The sequence below is a fragment of the Leptonychotes weddellii genome, chromosome 6 (assembly GCF_054177405.1).
Source record: "Leptonychotes weddellii isolate Sample4059 chromosome 6, ASM5417740v2, whole genome shotgun sequence".
Lineage (NCBI taxonomy): Eukaryota > Metazoa > Chordata > Mammalia > Carnivora > Phocidae > Leptonychotes > Leptonychotes weddellii.
In genome coordinates this window covers 14,036,298-14,058,012 of record NC_138374.1, presented here as the reverse complement: position 1 = coordinate 14,058,012, position 21,715 = coordinate 14,036,298, and the positions used below count along the sequence as shown (strand labels likewise).

Here is a 21,715-nt window from a genome sequence, read left to right as displayed (position 1 = left end):
AACCAAGTCTCATGAGCAACATGAATGATGGGTGGGTAAAGGCAGTATTTTAATTTTTTAAATTTTTTTATTTTATTTTATTTTTATTTTTATTTTTAAAGATTTCATTTATTTATTTGACAGAGAGATACACAGCAAGAGAGGGAACACAAGCAGAGGGAGTGGGAGAGGGAGAAGCAGGCTTCCCACTGAGCAGGAAGCCTGATGTGGGGCTCGATCCCAGGACCCTGGGTCCATGACCTGAGCCGAAGGCAGATGTTTAATGACTGAGCCACCCAGGTGCCCCAAGGCAGTGTTTTTAACTTAAAGTTATTAAAGTTATCCTGCACTTATTAATACTTTTTATTTTATTATGCATAATAATTTTTTCTGTTTGAGGATAAGAAGCCTCCCTATTAATGCCAATTTTGGTTTTTGTTAATAATAATGATACTAAGAAAAATATAATTTTTATTTTTATATTTGTTTAATAGTTTATAAATGCTTTCATTTCCACTGTCTTTTAAAAAATTATAATAACCTTTAGGGTATCGATTATTATTTCTGTTTTATAGATGAAGGATTGATGACAGGAGAGGTAAACATACTTGCCCAAGGTCCCACTTGTTATCAGTGGCCAAACCAGGATTTGAGTACATTGATTTGCAGTCTAATATTCTAGTAGCATTCTAGTAGCATACTAAAGTAAATATGAAATATTATATTATTTAAATGATTCTTTCAGGCTGTGGTATTTATGTCTGATTGGGTATATGAATTTTTCCCCCTGTAGGCATTATATTTGCTCTTAGAATTTTTCCTGTAAGTTATATTTCAGACCATTTGTTTTGTATATTGCATTTATTAATATCATGAGCATTGAATTCTTAAATTCTCTTAATCCATATATTCTATTTCTAAAATAAGGTCTTTGTTTAATGCATTGTGTTTGATTTTTTTTTAATAGGTCCTGATTGTTCTTTGAATGTTCCTTCTACTGAGTCTTACTGGATTCTGCCAAATGTTAAACCCTTCAGTCCTTCTGTAGGTCGGGCTTCCCATAAAGCAGTTTTACATGGGAAATTTATGTGGGTGATTGGTGGATATACTTTTAACTACAGTTCTTTCCAAATGGTCCTGAAGTAAGTTTTTTTTTAAATGTTCATAATCTATTGGATTATTTTGGTAATAAGACTATATTAAATGTCTTATTTTATTGCTGTCCAAATTTATAAATGGTTATATCAGTGATAGTATCTACTTACTACATGGGACTGATTTGAGAATATATGAACTCAGTATATCCATAGTTAATTTTTTGTCATTATGTATCTAGGTTTGGTTTGTAGAAATTTTATTACCTCTCTAGAGAGTGCGTTTTGGAAATTCTTAGTATGAAAATATTAACTTCAAAAAAGTAGGGGGCCGTGCCTGTATTAGACATAAAAATCCTGCCACCTTTTATTTTTTAGGATGAAGTGTAATTGCTTATATAAAAATACTTTCAGTTTGTTTCGTAAGTTTTAATTTACCTGAGCTTTTACTTTACAGGCTTTTGGGAACACAGGCCAATATTATAAAATAAATCATTCATTTGACGTTGGCACAATAGAGATTATCCTCTGCATGATTGGATGATAGAGAAATCACATGGGTGGCAGCTTTATCTGACTTTTTTTCAGCTGCTGATTGTATTTTATCAACCATTTATTAACAGAATAAAAGAGGAACTAGGAAGAGTAATTTGATTATCAGTGTTGTTTTCAATATAATATAACTGGTATAACTTGGGCTCAACCAATCAGAACTGACTTTGTTAGTATTCATTGTAACATTGTGTATATTGCATGTAGGCTCCTTGCAAAATGCAATATACATATAATTTTTTAAATATGTATTTTTGCTTTTCTCCCAAATATTGCATGGGTCATACATACACTAAAAATTTGTTGGTTGCTTATCTGAAATTCAGATTTAACTGAGCATCCTATACTTTATCTGCAACTGAAAATATTAACCTTGTTAATTTGGAGAATATAAAAAAGTCTGTGTTTAAGAGGATAAGCAAAAGAACCAGGTTGCAGACAAAAGTTAAACTGAGTCAAATGAGAAATATATAAGTTTAAAACTATTTAAGCTTTAAAACTATGATTGAATATGATTGGAATTAAAGTCTAAAATAAATTCTGGAGAGGAAGAAAAGGAAGAGTTATAGGTAAATATTTAAGTGAAGAATTAGAATTATGCATCATAATATATGAAGGATAAAATATTCTAGAAAGAATTGAAGGAGAGTTGGTGGGATTAAACGAGTTTTTATGATATAAAAAGAACCTGAAGAAATAATAAGATTTAAATGTGGAAACAAGAGGGAAATTTACCTCTAGAACTCTCAGACAGAGGTGAGGGGGGTAGGGGGATGGGTTAGCCTGGTGATGGGTATTAAAGAGGGCATGTTCTGCATGGAGCACTGGCTGTTATATGCAAACAATGAATCATGGAACACTACATCAGAAACTAATGATGTAATGTATGGTGATTAACATAACATAATAAAATTTAAAAAAAGAAGCAAATTTACTATGATTAATGAAAAGTCTATGAAAATAAAGTAAAACTTTGAATTAAATTGTGGTATTTGCAAAGTAGAGTTGTGAAGACAGAGTATAGTGTCAGGGAAACATGGGAATTTAAAAAATTTGTGTTCTGTATAAGTTTAATTGCATATTTAAAATTAAGTGGTGAATATCTTGATACTCTCTTAAACTTATATATTTCTCATTTGACTCAGTTTAACTTTTGTCTGCAACCTGGTTCTTTTGCTTATAGTGTTTAGTTTTGTAGTAAGCCTCGAGATGTCAGATTAGAAGTAACCTGGTTGCTGTTTTCACAGGTTAGAGAGTTTTTTTTATTATTCTGAATGTAGTTCAATTGTAGGTAGGTAAGGATATTTACTAGTTTTTAGAAGTGATGTCAGTCATTAGTCAATTTAGCTTCTATAGAATTTAATTGAGGTGTAGATGTTACATTTTTTAAATCTTCTGCATCTTTAAGAAAGATTTTATTTATTTGAGAGAGAGAAAGAGAGAGCACAATCAAGGGGAGGGGCAGAGGGAGAAGCAGACTCCCTGCTGAGCAGGGAGCCCAGTGTGGAACTTGATCCTGGGACTCCGGGATCATGACCTGAGCTGAAGGCAGATGCTTATCCGACTGAGCCACCCGGGTGCCCCCAGATGTTACATTTTAAGACAAAATTATTCAGTAAGATATAAAAGTTCTGTATTAGTGTATTAAATTAGAATATTTGGCAGAACATGTATACTGACATTAGTGAGAATTAACATGTATTTATGGGCATAGCAAACTGTTTTGAATATTTACTGTATGCTTGATACTTGGGATATATCAGTGGACATAATAAATGTCCCTATCTTTATGGAGTTAGTGAGGAAAGACAGGCAATTAGAAAAGCATAATTACCATAATAAATAAGTACATCATAAGTAAATTGTATATATGCACATATATAGAGATAGATGCCAAGATAGATAGGATAAGCAAATCACAGAGTGCAAAGAGGAGAGTTACAAATGTAGTGGTCAACGTAGGCATCACGTAAAAGGTGATAACTGAACAAACTTAAAGGAGATTAAGCATTGGCAGTGCGGTTATCTGGAGGCAGGGAAAAGAGCCAGACAAAAGCCTTAATGTGGGAGCTACTTGGAGAGTTCAGGCAGCAGCAAGGAAGGCCCTGTGACTTTCGTGGAATACATGAGAGGGAAGCATGAAATTGTTGGGATAGTGGTGGAGAGACATCATGTAGGGTGTTGTAGATCTTTTGACAGTCATGGGAATCTTTGAGCGTGCTTTGACTTAAATTTTAAAGGAGTCACTACTTTGTTAAGAATATACCGGGATTGGGAGGAAGAGTAGAAACAGGGCTTGAGTTAGGATGAGATCATCAAGGGAATGAATTCTAGGTGGAGAAGAGGACCAGGAACTGAGCCTGAGGCACCATATCACTAGGAGGTCAGGGGAAAAGATGAGAAACCAGCAGAGGAGGCTGAAAAGGAGTGGCCAGTGAGGTAGGAAAACCAAGAGTGTGGTGTCTTTAAAGGTAAGGGAAGAGAGTATATGAGGAGGAAGGATTGATTAGCAGTGTCAAATGCTAATGATTAACCAGGTCAAGGAAAATGAGGACTGAGAAGTGGCCAGGGATTTAGCATGAGGAAGTTGATTTTAACAAAAACAGTTTTGCTGGAGCAGTGTTTTTAAAAGCTTGTTTGGAGTTAGTTGAGAGAGTGGAGAGGTGCAGGGAGGGGCAAGGAAGAAAGAGGGTAGTAAAGAAATGGGGTGATAGCTTGGAGGGGTAGTAGTGAGGTCAAGAGAAATTTTTCTTTTTTTTTTTTTTTTATAAGTGGGGAAAAATAACACCATGTTTTTATGCCGATGGGAATTAATCTAGTAAGACCAGAAAGTGGTGATGTAGGAAAGAGATGGGAGAACTGCTAGAATGTTGTGGGATCTAGTGCACCAGGAACACAACTATAGTTTATTCTGTCTTACCAACTGCCAAGTAGGGGCCTAGGACCTAGATGCTAAGAATGGTTTTGCATTTTTAATGGGCTGTAGGAAAGAACCGAAGAAGAATATATGAGACCAATGTGGTACACAAAGCCTAAAATATTTACTCTCTGGCCCTTTACAGAAATAGTTTGCTGGGCCCTAATTTATGGTAACTTGGTGGAAAGCAGTGTGTTGGGTGCGGATATGGTAGGTAGATGTAGGTATGATTTTGTGGAAGTTATGTTCTGGTTGATGATATTTCCTCATTTATGTCATACACATGTATTTTATAACTCCAAGGTAGGAAATAACTTAAACACAATACTGTAGACAATTTTTGGTAGCCCTTTCTTTCTCTTTCTCTCTCTCTCTCTTTTTTTTTTTTGTGAAGGGAGTTCTCTTTCCTTTCTTGATCCCACAACATTACCTTTCTTGAAGAAAGAGAAGAGGGGAAATAATTGATAATGAGCTTCTTAAACAATGTTCTAGCCAATTCTTAGCTGGGTGTTACCCTTTTTATGTTTTGGCACATTGAGGAACTTTGAGTGTAGAGTATGATGGTGGAGTTCTGTTGGATAAGCATTGGAGATTCATAGTTTGGAACTTCTGTTTTCATGTATGTATTTTTAGAACAAATATGAATTTTCTTTTTTTATCCTGTAATCCAATATGTACTTTATTTTTTTTATTATGTTAATCACCATACATTACATCATTAGCTTTTGATATAGTGTTTCATGATTCATTGTTTGTGTACTTAATTTTTACAGAAGCTTCTATCTTACTAGATTCATTTTATTTCAAAAAGTGATCTGTGAATGAGTTATATTTGGCATAGGAAATGCATACTTAGTTAATTTATATAATGCTAAGCTTAGTCTGTGTAAAAGAATAAAAATAAATGCATAAAGCAAATGGCTGTTGTAAAAATGGAAAGAATTTTCATCTATTTTGAAAAGAAAAAGCTGGCTTTTAAAAAAAATGAAAAATGCAGACTAACTCACTTATTGTTTAGGCTAATCAGTTGGTTGAAATTGTTAAAGGTAATTGCACAAATTAATTCCAGTAATAAATAGCCTAGTCAAGTTAATGTATATTACACATTTAGGTGATTGAATTCTAATTTAGAGTAGGTATGTCTTGAATGAGTCTATTAAAAATTTCTAATATGGTACATGAAATTATGAGTTTATTAGTTATAATTGTTTTTGAATTTAATGAATACTTGAATACAAGTGAGGAAAGCATATGCAAATTAAAAAACCAAAAGTGAATCTTAGCTTATAATTATAAGTATTTTTCTTTTATTTTGCTTTTAGTTACAATTTGGAAAGCAGTATATGGAATGTAGGAAGTCTATCAAGAGGTCCTCTCCAGAGATATGGACACTCTCTTGCTTTATATCAGGTATGGATCATGCTTTTTAAATTCTAATCATTGTTTTTTTGTTTGTGTGTTTGTTTGCTTTTGGAGTTTACCTTTGAGAAAAAAAATACTAAATCTCAGTTTTATTTCAAATATTTAATGAGAATAGATCATAGATCACAATTACTTGACATGTCACAAACTCATATAGTATTTTAGTAAAAAAATAGATTTTAGTACAATTCTCCATTGAACATGAGAAGAAATGAAGATTGAATTTTTGACCATGGCTTTATACCTAGTCATCAGGTTAATCACTTTTTTTTTAAGATTTTATTTATTTATTTGAAAGAGAGTGAGCTAGAGAGCAGGGGGAGGGGTAAAGGGAGAGGGAGAAGCAGACTCCCCTTCTGAGCAGGGAACCCATTGTGGGGCTCGATCCCAGGGATCCTGGGATCATGACCGAGCTGAAGGCATTCGCTTAACCCACTGAGCCACCCAGGCTTTTAAAAAAATTGTAGTAAAGTACACATAACATAAAATTTACCATTTTAACCACTTTTTAAATGTAGTTTCAGTGACATTAAGTATATTCAAATTGTACAAACATTACCACCATTATTTCCAGACCTTTTTTCATCTTGCAAAAATGACACTCTATACCCCATTAAACAGTAACTCCCCATCTCCTTCCCCAGCCACTGGCAACCACCATTCTACTTTCTGTCTCTGTAATTTGACTACTCCATGTACCTCATATAAGTGGAATCATATAGTATTTGTCTTTTGACTGGCTTATTTCACTTAGCATAATGCCCTCAAGGTTCATCCATGTAGTATATGCTAGAATATCCTTCCTTTTTAAACCTGAATAATATTCCATTGTATGGATATATTGCATTCTGTTTATCTATTCATCTATTGATAGACCCTTGGGGGGCTTTCACCTTTTTGACTCTTGTGAATGATGCTGTTGTGAACATGGGTGTGAAACTACCTATTTAAGTCCCTGCTTTAAATTTTTTGGGTAGATAGCTAGAAGAGGAGTTGCAGGACTACATCATAATTCTGTTTTTAATTTTTTGAGGAATTGCCATATTGTTTTCCATAGCAGCTACACCATTTTACATTTTCACCAGCAGTGCACAGGGTTCTAATTCCTCCACATCCTTGTCAACACTTGTTATTTTGTTTTTGTTTTTGTTTTTTATAATATTCACCTTGTGTGAAGTGGTATCTCATTGTGGTTTTGATTTGCATTTCTTTAATGTTGAACATCTTTTCAGGTGCTTATTGGCTATTTGTATGCCTCCTCTAAAGAAACGTATATTCAAATCTTTTGCCCATTTTAAAAATCAAGTTGTTTGTTTCTTTGTTGTTGAGTTGTTAGGGTTCTTTATATATTCTGGATATTAACCCCTTATCAGATATGATTTGCAAATATTTTCTCCCATTCTGTGGGCTGTCTTTTCACTCTGTTGATATGTTCTTTGATGCGCAAAAGTTTTTAATTTTGGCATAGTCCAGTTTATCTATTTTTTTCTTTTGTTCTGTGGGCTTTTGGTGTCATATCCAAGAAGTCATTGCCAATCCAATGTTATGAAGATTTTTCCCTATGTTTTCTTTTAAAAGTTTTAAAGTTTTAGTTTTGATATTTAGATCTTTAATCCATTTTGAGTTAATTTTTTTGTTTATGGTGTAGGGTAAGTGTTCACTTTCATTTTTTTGCATGTAGCTATTTTGTTTTCCCAGCACCATTTGTTGAAAAGACTGTCTTTTCCTCATTGAATGGTCTTGGTGCCCTTGTTGAAAATCATTTTACCATATGTGTGAGGGTTTACATCTGGGCTCTCTATTCTTTTGATCTGTGTCTGTGTACCAGTACCAGGATGACACAATTTCGATTATTGTAGTTTTATAGTAAGTTTTGAAATGAAGTGTGAGACTTCCAGCTTTGATCTTGTTTTTCAAGTTTGTTTTGCCTACTCAGGGTCACTTAAGATTCCTTCTTTCTCCAGAAATGTCATTGAGATTTTGATAGGGATTGCATTGTACTCAGTTACTCTTGTGTAATTCATGAATTTAGTATGATTGAAATGATAGACTACTTAACTTGTTTTTATTTTGAATCAACAAAGATTCATGTATTTTGTGGTTTGTGACTAGACCCTTCAAATAAAAACTTATGTATTTTCTGTGCTTATTTAAGAAAATTTGGAAAATACAGGAGTGATGTAAAGAATAAACTTCAACTCTTTTTTTCTATGCAGATGCATGTTTTAAAGATAAAATAAAAACCTCTCTATGTATATATGTTTGTGTGTATATAAATTCTTTCTTTTAATTTTGGTTTTTAGTTTTAGTGTTTTGATTTATTGTATTTTTTTGGTAACAGCTTTTGAGATGTAATTGATATACCATACAGTTCACTCATCTAGAGTGTGCATTTGGAATGGCTTTTAATTTATTCACAGTTGTGCAACAATCTTTTGCAGATTTGCATAAAATCGCAGAGTTGTATAATCAATTTTAGAACGTTTTCGTTACCTCACAAAGAAACTTGTACCCTTTATTACTCCAAACCTCCTCACCCTCCCAGCTTTAAGCAATCATGAATTTATTTCCTGTCTCTATAGCTTTGTCTGTTCTGGACATTTCATATAAATGAAATTATTTACTATATGGTTTGTGACTAGCATGTTGTAGCATGTATTGATATTTCGTTTTTATGGCTAAATAATATTCTGTTATGGATACATTACATTTGCTTTATCCATTTATCAGTTGATGGGCATTTGGGTTGTTTTCACCTTTTGGCTATTATGATAATGCCGCTGTGAACATTCATGTATAAGTTTTTGTGTGGACATATGCTTATGTTTCTCTTGGGTATATATATAAGTAGGATTGAAATTGCTGGGTCAAATGGTAACTCTATATTTAAATTTTGAGGAACTGCCAGACTGTTTTCCAGAATGGCTGCATCATTTTCCATTTCTACCAGCTATATACGAAGGTCCAGTTATTCTACATCCTTGCCAACACTGGTTATTTGATATCATTTTGATTATAGCCATCCCTAGTGAAGTGGTATCACATTTTGTTTTGATTTGCATTTCCCTGTTGACTAATGATGTGAGTCATCTTTTCATGTGCTTATTCCTGTTTGTATTTTCTTTGGAGAAATGTCTATTCTAGTCCTCTTCCCATTTTTAATTTATTTTTATTTTATTTTATATATTTTAAAGATTTTATTTATTTGAGAGAGAGAGCACGAGTGGTGGGGAGGGGAGGAGCAGATGGAGAGGAAGAAGCAGACTCCCCGCTGAGCGGAGAGCCTGAGGGGGTTGATGGGGGCTGGATCCCAGGGTCTTGGGATCATGACTGAAGGCAGCCGCTTCACTGACTGAACCACCCAGGTACTCCTTCTCATTTTTTAATTGGGTTATTTGTCTTTTTATTATTGAGAAGTAAGAGTTATTTATATATTCTAGATACAAGTCCCTTATCAGATACATGATTTGTAAATATTTTTTCCCATTCTGTGCGCTTTCTTGATAGTGTCTTTTGAAGCACAAGTTTTTTAATTTTGATGAAATCCAATTTATTGTTCTTTTTCTCTTGTTGCTTGTGTTTTGGTGTCATATTTAAGAATCCATTGCCAAATCCAGTGTTAGGAAGGTTTACCTCATGTTTCTTTCAAGAGTTTTATAGTTTGGCTCTTACATTTAGGTCTTTGATCCATTTTGAGTTAAGTTTTGTACATGGTATGCAGTAACGGTTCAAGTTCATTCTTTTGCATGTTGACTACCTAGTTCTCTTTATACCATTTGTTGAAGAGGCTATTCTTTCCCCCCTGAGTGGTCCTGGCACTCTTCAGTTGGCCCTAGATGTGTGGATTTATTTCTGGACTCTCAGTTCTATTGATTTATATGCCTGACTTTATGCCTGTAGCATATTGTCTTGATTACTTTTCCTTTATAGTAAGTTTTGAAATCGAATAGTGTGAGTCTTCTAATTATATTCTTTTTCAAGATTGTTTGGATATTCCGGGTCCCTTGCAATTCCATGTAAATCTTGGAATCAACTTGTCAATTTCTACAAAGAAACCCTCCAAGAGATTGCATTGAATCTGTAGATCAATTTGGAGACTGTTGCCATCTTAACTATATTAAGTCCTTTGACCCATGAACATGGGATGTCTTTCTATTCATTTAGATCCTTTAAAATTTCTTTCAACAATGCTTTGTGGCTTTCAGAGTTAAAGTTTGTAATTTCTTTTTGTTAAATTTATTTCTAAGTATTATTTCCTTTTTGATGCTTTTGTGAATGAAATTCTTTACTTAGTTTCATTTTTGGGTTGTTCATTTTAAGTGTATAGAAATATAATAGATTTTTTGTACATCGATTTTGTATTCTGCAATGTTACTGAATTCATTTATCTGCTCTATTTTTTTTTTTTTTCCTTAGGATTGTCTATGTACAACTTCATATAATCTATGGATAGAAATATATTACTTCTTTTCCAGTCTGGATGCCTTTATTCAGTTTTTGCTTTTTTGCTTTGGCCAAAACCTCCAATACAATGTTGAATATAAGTGGTAAAAGTGGGCATCTTTGTCTTGTTCCTAGTGGGAAAGCATCAGACTTTCACCATTAAGTGTAATATTAGGTCTGTGTTTTTCTTAGGTGCTCTTTATTTGGTTGATGGAATTCCTTTCTATTCTTAGGGTAGTAATGATGTATGTCATTTATGTATTATTCATTTCAATCATATGTAATTGAAATTATTTGTATAATTTATAAGTGCTATAAAATATCAGCCTATAGCCATGAAAAGTGGTAATAAAAATACACTCCACATAGTGTACCAATGTGGTCTACCTTTTTGGTGGACAGTGCTTGAAGAAAACAGTGAATGAGAATAGCACAAAGCAGTACACATAGATGGTAAAATTTAAGTGTAAGAAGTAGGGACTCAACAACTAAGATAATTAAAAATATAGTCAATTTAACTATATTAATATAGCTGTTTTAAATAAAGTATCTTAATGCAACTTTTTGAAAGCATGAATTTTTTCCCCTTGTAAGTAAAAGCATTAATTCCCATTCCCATATAACTTTCTATAAATAAAAACTATGCCTTATGCATGTTGTGAGTGATTACTAAAGTTTAATGTTTAAACTGAGCCTTTATTTTTAATTATATTGCTAAGATACAACTATTTTGCCTATTAATATGTGTTTTTTAATTTACAGGAAAACATCTTTATGTATGGAGGCAGAATTGAAACAAATGATGGCAATGTCACAGACGAATTATGGGTTTTTAACATACGTAGTCAGTCATGGAGTACCAAAACTCCTACTGTTCTTGGACATGGTCAGCAGTATGCTGTGGAGGGACATTCAGCACACATTATGGAGCTGGATAGTAGAGATGTTGTCATGATCATAATATTTGGATATTCTGCAATATATGGTTATACAAGCAGCATACAGGAATACCATATCTGTGAGTTACTTTGAAAATGTAACTATATACTCTTTTATTAGTTGAAAATATCTTTATCTTTAATAAAATCTTCATATGAATTTAGTCAAATGGTGAGTTATTTGAATCAGAATTATGAGCTAAGAATTAATACTTTTTAATATAAACCTTTTGATTTTGTGTTAGGTTTTGTCCTTTAATATTTATCTTCTTAGCTAAAAGTGGGGAAATGTTACATACCAGTTACACATTTTTCAAGAATTGGGAATATTTATAAATATGAGAAATTCCAACAGATGGTGCTATTTCTTTGGATTTTACTTATGAACCAAGAACTAAAACTAACCTAGTCTCTTTACTATGCATTCCATGATTTCAGGATTTTTATTTTTCAGGGTTCTGTTTCTAATCTTACTGTAAGATCTCTATATATGTATGATTCTTTTAAAGTAAGTTTCCTGAAGATAGTCTGTTGGCTTTATAAGAGATTATTATCTGGTGGGTGAAGGTGACTGAGACAATCTACATATGACTTTTTGTACTGTACTCTTCAATACTCTTCTTTGTTTTTCTGGTACTTTATTATTATTTTTTTGAATTCTTTATGATATTTTCAAACACAAGATTTTAAAAAAATTTGTCTACACAAACCATATGGTCCCTATTTAGATTGAAGACCATATTTCATTTCTGGCTCTGGCCAGTATTATGAACTCAAGTTTTTGGCTCCTTTGTATAGAGATGGCTGTATCCAACTGTTTAGAGTCCTTGTCTGGTCTTAATGAGGAATCTCACTTGCAGAGCAACAAGAGCGTCCTTGATGTGCTCAGAAGACTCCCTTTCTAAAAATACTCCTCTCTTCCCCCTGCAGTCCTTTCAGGTGATCCGTTTTCTTTTCAAAATCCCCACTGCAGCTGAGTGGAAAGTGGGATATGTATCCTTCTTACTTCTTATTGCCATTTTACAGTATATCCATTCCTTCCTCCTTTAAAGCACTCACCTTTGACTCTTACATCATCAGACTGTGTCATCTATTACTTCTTCACTCTTCTGTTGCTCCTCAGATCACATTACATTACAATACATTACAAAACAATATATTAGCCAAATATTTTTCTGATTTCACTATCCACTTAAATAGTTCTTCTAATACTTGGACTCTCATTTTTTTTTTTTTTAATCTCTCTTCAGGGATCTTGTTTTCCATCCTATTTGAGTCACTCTCTCCCACTGTCATACTCTTGACTGTGTACCTCAATGAATCCCATAATTTCCATTTTAGATATCTTACTCTTTGAGTGCCACTGATCTTTCCAACTTACTCCTTCTAGGACCCCAACTCTGACAATTCTCCAGCCTTACTAGAGCTGTGAGTCCATTGGGCCTCCTATCCGTTTTTCACTGTCACTCTCTTATCTGTACTTCTAACCTTACCCAGCTTGAAGCTCATAAGCACCAGTCTTTCCTCCAACTCTCCCAAGTTGACCATTTCATACCCTTTCCTCTCTTCAAACCTCTAGCACTTCCTTCTCCATGATTACTCTCAGCTGATGACCTTACTTCTTATTTTACTAGGAAAGTAGAAAAAATCTAAAGAGAACTCCTGCTGATGGGAACATTTTGGAGTGTAATGGTTAATTAGCAGTGCTGTATTGAATAAACTGCTATGTACACATATTATTGGTGTAACAGACTCATGGTGGCGTTGAAGCAAATGTGGCTGTCATTGCATTTTTTTAGACAGGCCCAAGGTTGTTTAAGCAACAGTTAGAAATGTTCTGTGTAGAAAGGTGGTTTTGTTTTTTGATTTTGTTATTAATTTTTGGTTTTATTATGGTGTTCAGGGAATGTTGTAGGTATTATTTCTACTTTTTGTAATTTACTGAGATTTTCTTTGTGGGCCAATTTTCATGTTTTATAGACCCTTGGAAAGGAGATAAATCTTGTTATATCAAGGTATGGCATTTCAGATATATATATGTGTGTGTGTGTGTATATATATATATATATATGTATATATACACACATCTAGCAAATCTACTTTGTTGGTTTATTCTTTCCTTTTTTTTTTGTACTTTATCTGTCATGCTCCAAAAATTGAATTAAAGTCTAAAAATTTTAGTTTATTTTTGCCTTTTTATCCTTGTATATTCTGGATTTTATACTTTATGAAAGTTGCTGTTATGGATATTCATAACAGTTATATCTTTATTGCAAGTTGTATCTTTTAATATTATAAATTGCTTTGCTTGCTTAATGTTTTTGACTTGATTTCTACCTTGTCTGATATTTAATATTTTGGCTCTTGCTTTTTGTGGGAAAGGGTTTAGTATTTTCCTGGTATACTTTTGCCCTTCTCTTCATTGTTAACCTTTCAGAATCACTTTGTTTTAAATGTATCTCTTGTGTATAAGAAGGAATTGGATTTTGCTTCATGATTCCATCTGGTTTTTGTACACTTTGTGTCACTCTGTTGTCTTCTTGTTTTTAATTATGGCTCTTCTTATGTTTAGGGAGAGAAGGTCATTTTTTTTGTGTGAAGGAGCATGGTAGTTTTTGAGATCTGCTACTGTTAGGCTTCTTCCACACTCCTGTTTCTCATCTTCTTTTCTGCATTCTTGTGGCTTTTTCTATGTGACTCTCTTAGTTTCGCTTGCTTTTTGCATATTCGCACCTTATTTGGAGTTTGTAGTTTTTAAAAAAATTCCTAGTTTCTCTGAATATTTAATTTTCTTTTTCCTTTACATTACCTTCATGTTTTCCTTACTGTTTTATATGTCTTCTCTGAAGAAAATGGGAAGATGCAGAATTAAACTATCACCAAGCTTTTAATTGAACCAGAGGTTCTGACTTTCGAAGTTTTTAAAAAAATGAAGTCTAAAGTTAACCAGTACTTTTACTCTGATCAACCTCCAATTTACAGGCTACTGTTTCCCCTGCTTTAATTCATCTTGTTTTGTTTTAAGTACATTTGACTGCATTATCAATATTTTATACTAAGCATCACAGTCTTTTCTGTAAAGGGCCAGATAGTAAATATTTTAAGCTTTGTGGGCCATGTGGTCTTTATCATAACTAGTCAACTCTGCTGGTATAGCATGAAAGCAGCCACGGATAATGCACACACAATGAGCATGGCTTTGTTCCAGATTGGGCTCCCTTGGGTCTTAGATTGCCTGCTCTAGAGAGAATGTGTGCTTCTGGGGGCCTAGCAGCCTTGGTCTCAAATTAAAATTTTGGTATGTGGTTTTTTGGGACCTTATATGTAGGGTGAATTCATGCCTACAGTGGCATGATGTCTAGTCTTTGACCAAAAGTTTCCAAAGGAAGCACTTTTTTCCTTTCACATAGGGCCAAGGCTGAAATAGACATTTTCTGTCTGCCTCTGCAGAGCAGATTAAAACAAAACAAAACAAAAACAAAAACATTTTTCATTGAGGGTATAACCCTGACTTTATGTAGAAGCTCTCTGATTCAGTGCTTAATGGGCTCAGCTTCAGTATTGGCCATGAAAACCGAATTCCTAGGTTACCTGGTTGGTGCATGTCTTCCCTACTCTGCCTCCCAACTGAATAGAGTTTACAGCTCACAGAATACATTACTCTTTTCATATTTCCCTTTACTGAACAGTAGTTCTATTCAGTTATGAGACATGGTATTGATGATGCTTTCCAGGGATAGCTAGGAAGGCTCATCAGATTTATTCTAATCTGTGAAGGTAAATGTTGATATAGATTGTTAACTGATAAATTCATTGGCTGGTAGGTTTTTGTTTTCATTTCAAATAATTTGATTATATAATTTAAATTGTAGTTTTGGTAAAATTTTAACTATTAGAGTTCTTTTGGTTTATTCTATAACAAAAATACAGTTTATTTATTTATTAAAGACTTTTTTAAAAAGATTTTATTTATTTATTTGACAGAGAGAGACACAGTGAGAGAGGGAACACAAGCAGGGGGAGTGAGAGAGGGAGAAGCAGGCTCTGCACTGAGCAGAGAGCCCAGTGTGGGGCTCGATCCCAGGACCGGGGGATCATGACCTGAGCCGAAGGCAGACGCTTAATGGCTGAGCCACCCAGGCACCCCCAAAAATACAATTTATAAATAAATTTATCCACAGGGTATTTTTGGTTTTACTTTTGTCTTATTAATTGTACTACTTTTTAGGCCCACTTATGAATGTGGTATAAGATAGATATGGGATGAATACATAGTTTATGAATTTTATAAAAATACTAGATGACTTTTGAGCAGTTTTCAAATTCTGTGAATTAAGTACAAAGTAAAACTCATCAATTTTTCTGTAAAATTATATCATAATAATAATAAAATTAACTTATTACTATTTATTCCTGTGCATTTTGAATTCACTGCTTATTGAAAGTATGTGGTATCAAAAAATAATCAAAGTACTTTTCACTTTGAAAAGTAATTACAAATAAAAGAATACAGAAACAATGGGTAAACATAAAGATGTTAGAATAGTTAAGTTCTATATATCATAGAAAAGTGCTTCTTTAGGGGATGATATTATATTAAGTAGGGCTGCTTTGAACATAAGTAATGGGATAATTTATCATCTTAGTTATAAGTGAATACTTATTTCCACAGAGAGAGTATTTATTTATTTATTTATTTTGTCCTATTCTTGGTGGGAATTACTACACTGTGATGTCAGTTTTGCCTCTTTTTTCCTCACTGATTTTAATGGTATCAGGTACCCAAATGTAGGTTGGTTTTACTTTTACCATCCTTATGTGTTTAAAGCTTCTAGACAACTAAGGAAAAAAAAAAGTTTTTGTATTAAAGAAGGGACTATCTCTTTAACTAAAAACTAATCGGTTTTTAGTCCTAGGGATGGTACGGCTCATGAGTGGAGTACGTCTTCGGATGAAATTAGTATCCGAATTGTTATTTCTATTGGAAGGACTACTCGGTTGTCTACTTCTAGTAGTCGTAGTAGCATTGTGGTGAGGGTAACTGAAAAGTAAGCTGACATTAAGCAGAGTAATTAAAGAAAACAGGATATTTTGCTAGATAAAAATTTACTCAGAAACATATGCTAAGGATATTGATCTCATCATTATGTAGAAATTTTAAAAACAGAAAAAACTCCCAATTAACATACTTCAAAATGACCCTTATTCAACTTCTAATAATATTGCAAATCATTACAAGGTATTTCTGGTTCTGCATTTAGTACAATGACGCTTTTTTGAGATTTTTGTAATATAATTAAGAACAAAGTGACCATTTAAGTAACTTATCTTTAATTATTTTAATTGGAGAATTATAGATTAGCATTAAAAAAATCTAAGATGCTAGAGAATATTTTTTAACTGCTGAGATTGTAGATACTGTCATTGCTATTTTATGAGTTTTAGAGTTTTGTTGAGCTAAGAAGTACCTCCAAGCACTGGGTTGACTTTGTAGCTTATATGAGCACATTTTGGTTCTACTTGGTTTCAGACATATGCGGTAATTTATATCAGCAAATGATGAATCAGGTATTTTCCTTTACCTTTGCAGAACTTATTTTGAGCAGGGCGATACAGATAATAAAAAATAAATATAATATGTATGCATGCTATATGATGTGTTAGAAGATAGTAAGTTTTATAAAAATAGAGCAACATAAGGGGATTGAAGTGCTGAGGGTGGGAGGTGGTTACAAAATAGGAAGGAGAGGGTAGATATCACTGAAAAGATGAGTTTTGAGCAAAGAGTTGAAGGACATGAAGGAGTTTGCTATGTGGATTTCTGGGGGAAGAGACTTCCCTGAAAGTGGGAGCAACTGTGTCAAGGCAAGAACATGCCGAACATGTTCAAGGAACAGTAAGGAGTCTGGAGAAGAGAGGATGGAAAGTAAAAATGAATAGATGAGGCTAGAGAAGTATAAGGAAGTAAGATTATTGGGTTTTTGCATGGCTTTTATTTATTTATTTTTTTTACTGAGTTAAATGGAGAGACATTGCAAAATTTTGAGCAGAGCAATGACATAATTTTTAAATGCATCATTTTGTCTGTGTTGAAAATAAACTCTCGAAAGGAAAGAACAGAAGCAAGGAGGCTAGTTAGGGAGTTGTTACAGTAATCTGGACAGTGAAGTTGGTAATAATTGGAGATGATAAGATTTAGTCAATTTCTCATCAACATCTATATGTTTTTTTAAAATTTTATTTTATTATGTTATGTTAATCACCATACATTACATCATTAGTTTTTGATGTAGTATTTCATGATTCATTGTTTGCATATAAAACCCAGTGCTCCATTCAATACGTGCCCTCTTTAATACCCATCACCAGGCTAACCCATCCCCCCACCGCCCTTCCCTCTAGAATGTTTTTAAAGTAGAACCAATAGTATTTGCTGAGGGTTTGGATGTAGAATCTGAGATAAAAGAGAGGAGTCAAGGATGGATGTAGAATCTGGGATAAAAGAGAGGAGTCAAGGATGATTTCAAGGTTTTTGGTCTGAGCAGTTGGAAAGATGAAGTTGCCATACTGAACGTAGAAGATTCTGAAACAGGTTTGAAGTGAAGGTGGTTTGAAGGTCAGGAGTTTAGTTTGGATATCTTATATGTGAGATATCCATTAGACATTAAAGTAGACTGGAGAGATATCTGGGCTGGAGATGTAAATTTGGGAACTCTTAGAATGTGGAAGGCACTTAAAGCCATGAGACTGGATCAGATCACTAAGGAAATGAGTGTAGATAAAAAGTAAAGTGTTGGGCCCCATGGTATTCCATAAGAAGGAGAAGGAGATGAGCAAGGAAGAGTAGTGTTGTGAACTAGAAGCCAAGTGAAGAAAAATTATTAAATAGAAAAGTAATCAATTGTGTGAAATGCTGCTCTGCTGATGGCTCAAGGCAAATGATTTTTTTAAAAAAAATTTTTTAGAGAGAGAGAGCGAGAGCACACGTGCACAAATACACATGCACGTGAATGGGGGGGATGGGCAGAGGGGGAGGGAATGAGAGAATCTTAAGCAGGCCTCACACCAAGCGTGAGCCTGTCTTGGGGCTCAATCTCACGATCCTGATATCATGACCTGAGCTGAAGTCAAGATGCTTAACTGACTGAGCCACCTCAAGGAAAATAATTTCTAAGGATTGGCCATTGAATTTAGTACTGTGCAGGGGATTGGTGATCTTGGCAAGAACACTTTTTGTGTAGCGGGGTAGGGTGGTAAAAGCCTGACTGGATTGGATTTAGAAGGGAGGGAGAGCGGAATTGGAAACAATGGGCAAGAAAAATTCTTTCAAGAAAGTTTGCTTGTAATGGCAGCAAAGAAGGTAGTTGCAGGGTGCCTGGGTGGCTCAGTCGTTAGGCGTCTGCCTTCGGCTCGGGTCATGATCCCAGGGTCCTGGGATCGAGTCCCGCATCGGGCTCCCTGCTCAGCGGGAGGCCTGCTTCTCCCTCTCCCACTCCCCCTGCTTGTGTTCCTGCTTGTGTTCCTGCTTGTGTTCCTGCTCTCGCTGTCTCTCTCTCTGTCAAATAAATGGATAAAATCTTTAAAAAAAAAAAAAAAGAAAAAAGAAAAGAAGGTAGTTGCAGTTGGCAGGAAATACAGGGTCTTTCTAAACTTGGGTTTTCCCAGAAGCAGACCATTAAACAAGGATTCAGGTGAAAGAATTTTATTTGGGAAAACGCAGGTAATGCTATTCGAGGAGTTGAGAAGTAATGCCAGCATGAGAAGGCGGCCACGAAAAGATCGACTGATAAAAGCCAACGACCACGGGAGTGATGGAGCTTAATGGGCCAGGCTTCAAATTAACACTTCATCTTTGAAATTTCCTTCTTTAACTTTTAATCTTCTTGTGAGTTGATGAATGGTGTGGGCTATGTCTCCAAAATCAATCCATTCTTTAGCTGAAGATATGTTTCATTCATTGTGGCATGATTTATAGGAAAATGTGTATAGATGTATAAGAACAGAATACCTGAGGGGCGCCTGGGTGACTCAGTTGTTTGGTGTCTGCCTTCAGCTCAGGTCATGATCCCAGGGTCCTGGGATTGAGCCCCACGTCGGGCTCCATGCTTGGCGGGAAGCCTGCTTCTCCCTCCCCCACTCCCCCTGCTGTGTTCCCTCTCTCGCTGTGTCTTTCTCTGTCAAAACATAAATAAAAATCTTAAAAAAAAAAAAAGAAGAACAGAATACTTGAGAAAATAGCTTATGTGGGACACACACAGGTAAGTCTGGCAGGGAATTTTTCAAGAGTGCGCCCCAGAGTACAACTTCTACAAGTGCTGTATGGCTGTCAGGTGCTTAGGAGTGACAGTAATCAACGAGCTTCATGTGCAGAATTATTGGAACAATCAGGAAAATGCATAATGAAGAGATCAGCTTGCAGTAAAGGCTCCCTAACCTTTTGTTTAATTAACAGAGTCAAGGTGGCCTTCATAATTGTATAATGGTGAAAAGACTCTTGTTAATCCAGAGCTGTATTTGCTGCATTTTTCATTTTTTGGAAGTGGTTTAATTTTCCTCCAAATTCCTTTATCTCTTTGCTTATAAATGAATATGACACATATACTGCTTTATATAGGTATTCTTCTTGTACTTATATGCTTCTAAGAAGTTAATTTTGGAGCAGGAATCCTGCAGTATGCCTCTCTGAATGTGTACTTTCTAGTAAAGTGCTGTGTATTAAATGCTTGATAAATACCTGGATGAATGCATAGGGTTTTGAGCACATATTCTTTAAAAGTTGAATCTATGTTTCCTTAGTGTTGTTTATTAAAGTACATTAGCCAAGTTTTAAAAATTGTACACTGTACCTATTATTCTCTTTCTAGTGGTGACTCAAAAAGTATTGCACTTGATATTCTCCATGTGTCTCTCCAGATCCACACTTCACCATTTCTGCCTTGTTCCTGTGCCCTCTAGCTTTCACTGGGGGCACCCACAGTAGATCAGAGGGTGGAAAGGAGTGAGGCTGAGGTGTTTTATTTCCCCCACTCCCTCCGTGCTGGGTCATCTTGGGTTAGGTGGGTTGCCCTACGGAAGGCTGGACTGCCAGGTGTCTTTATCCATACAGCTACTCTCTAAGAGTTCTGGAAACCATTCCCTCCTCTTTTTTCAGGCTAAAGGATAAGAAAGACTTCCTGCTGTGTTATAGTTCCAGGATATTGCCCTGGCGATAGTTTTATTAATAGTCTTTTTATTAGACTCCTTATAATTACACATTTTTAGTATATCATCTGTTTTCCTCTCAAGACCCAATTGCAGCTACTCTTGGTTCTTTGGAGATTCAAATGTAACTGTTTCTCTAATTGATCCTTTATATGTATTAAGTATTAGGATCCTGGAGGGTGGGAGAAAGAAGTGTTTTATAAGAGGACTTCATCATTTTAGTAGAGAAAAATGTCAGCAGAAATATAAACCTTTTGGAATAGCATGGAGCTAGGTCTTTTGGTCCATTTCTTTTACTGTTATTCTTGAGTTAAAATTTTAATGCTATGTGGTCCTTTGTAGCATTTTATTTTCTCTTAATGTTAAAGGTTGTTATATTTATCTAACATTTTTAAGAGCATTAGCTATTCTAGTTTTTTCAATAAGCAGGACTCTTATGTGCCTACATATTGCCTTCTATTTATTTTAATTTTTTTTTTTAAAGATTATTTGGGAGAGGGAGAGAGCACACGAGTGTGCTAGCGGGGGGAGGGGAGGCAGAGGGAGAGGGACAAGCAGACTCTGTACTGAGTGCAGAGCCTGACGAGGGGCTCAATCCCAGGATCCTGAGATCATGATCTGAGCTGAAACCAAGAGTTGGATGCTCAACCGATTGAGCACCCAGGCGCCCCAACTTTCAATTTATTTTTTAAAAATAACCACTTGTTGGTTTATTATTATGTTTACTCAATCTCAACTTTATTTGGTTATTATGTCATCAGTGTAGAAGTAATCATGTCTTACTAGCAAAAGCACCCCCAAAAGTATATTTCATGAGGATATTTATGAAAAAATGTAACCATTTATTGTAGCCCTTTGAGTTTTCTCTTTATAATCATATTCATTAAAAGAATTGTTGGGGGTGCCTGGGTGCCTCAGTTGTTAAGCGTCTGCCTTCGGCTCAGGTCATGATCCCAGGGTCCTGGGATCAAGCCCCACATTGGGCTTCCTGCTCTGCAGGAAGCTTGCTTCTCCCTCTCCCACTCCCCCTGCTTGTGTTCCCTCTCTCACTGTGTCTCTCTCTGTTAAATAAATAAATAAAATCTTAAAAAAAAAATTGTTGGATTCTTTAAAAAAGTTTTCTGCCTCTCGACAATTCTAAAATCTAGAATTTCTTATGGATTTTTTTT

At 34.7% G+C, this 21,715-nt stretch overlaps 1 protein-coding gene across 2 annotated transcripts in view; it reads left to right on the top strand.

The window, feature by feature from the left end:
• The first annotated feature begins 479 nt into the window (after positions 1–479).
• Positions 480–21,715, top strand: part of LOC102732683 (attractin-like protein 1) — a 163,470-nt gene continuing 142,234 nt past the window's right edge. Inside the window, exons 1-3 of one of the 2 annotated variants that reach the window (XM_081823459.1) lie at positions 480–1,121; positions 5,865–5,952; positions 11,170–11,425. In XM_081823459.1, the coding sequence (XP_081679585.1) occupies positions 1,066–1,121; positions 5,865–5,952; positions 11,170–11,425 (400 nt within the window). In that variant the 5' untranslated portion in view covers positions 480–1,065. The remainder of the gene's footprint in view (positions 1,122–5,864; positions 5,953–11,169; positions 11,426–21,715) is intronic. The other variant, XM_081823458.1, reaches the window with a different exon arrangement.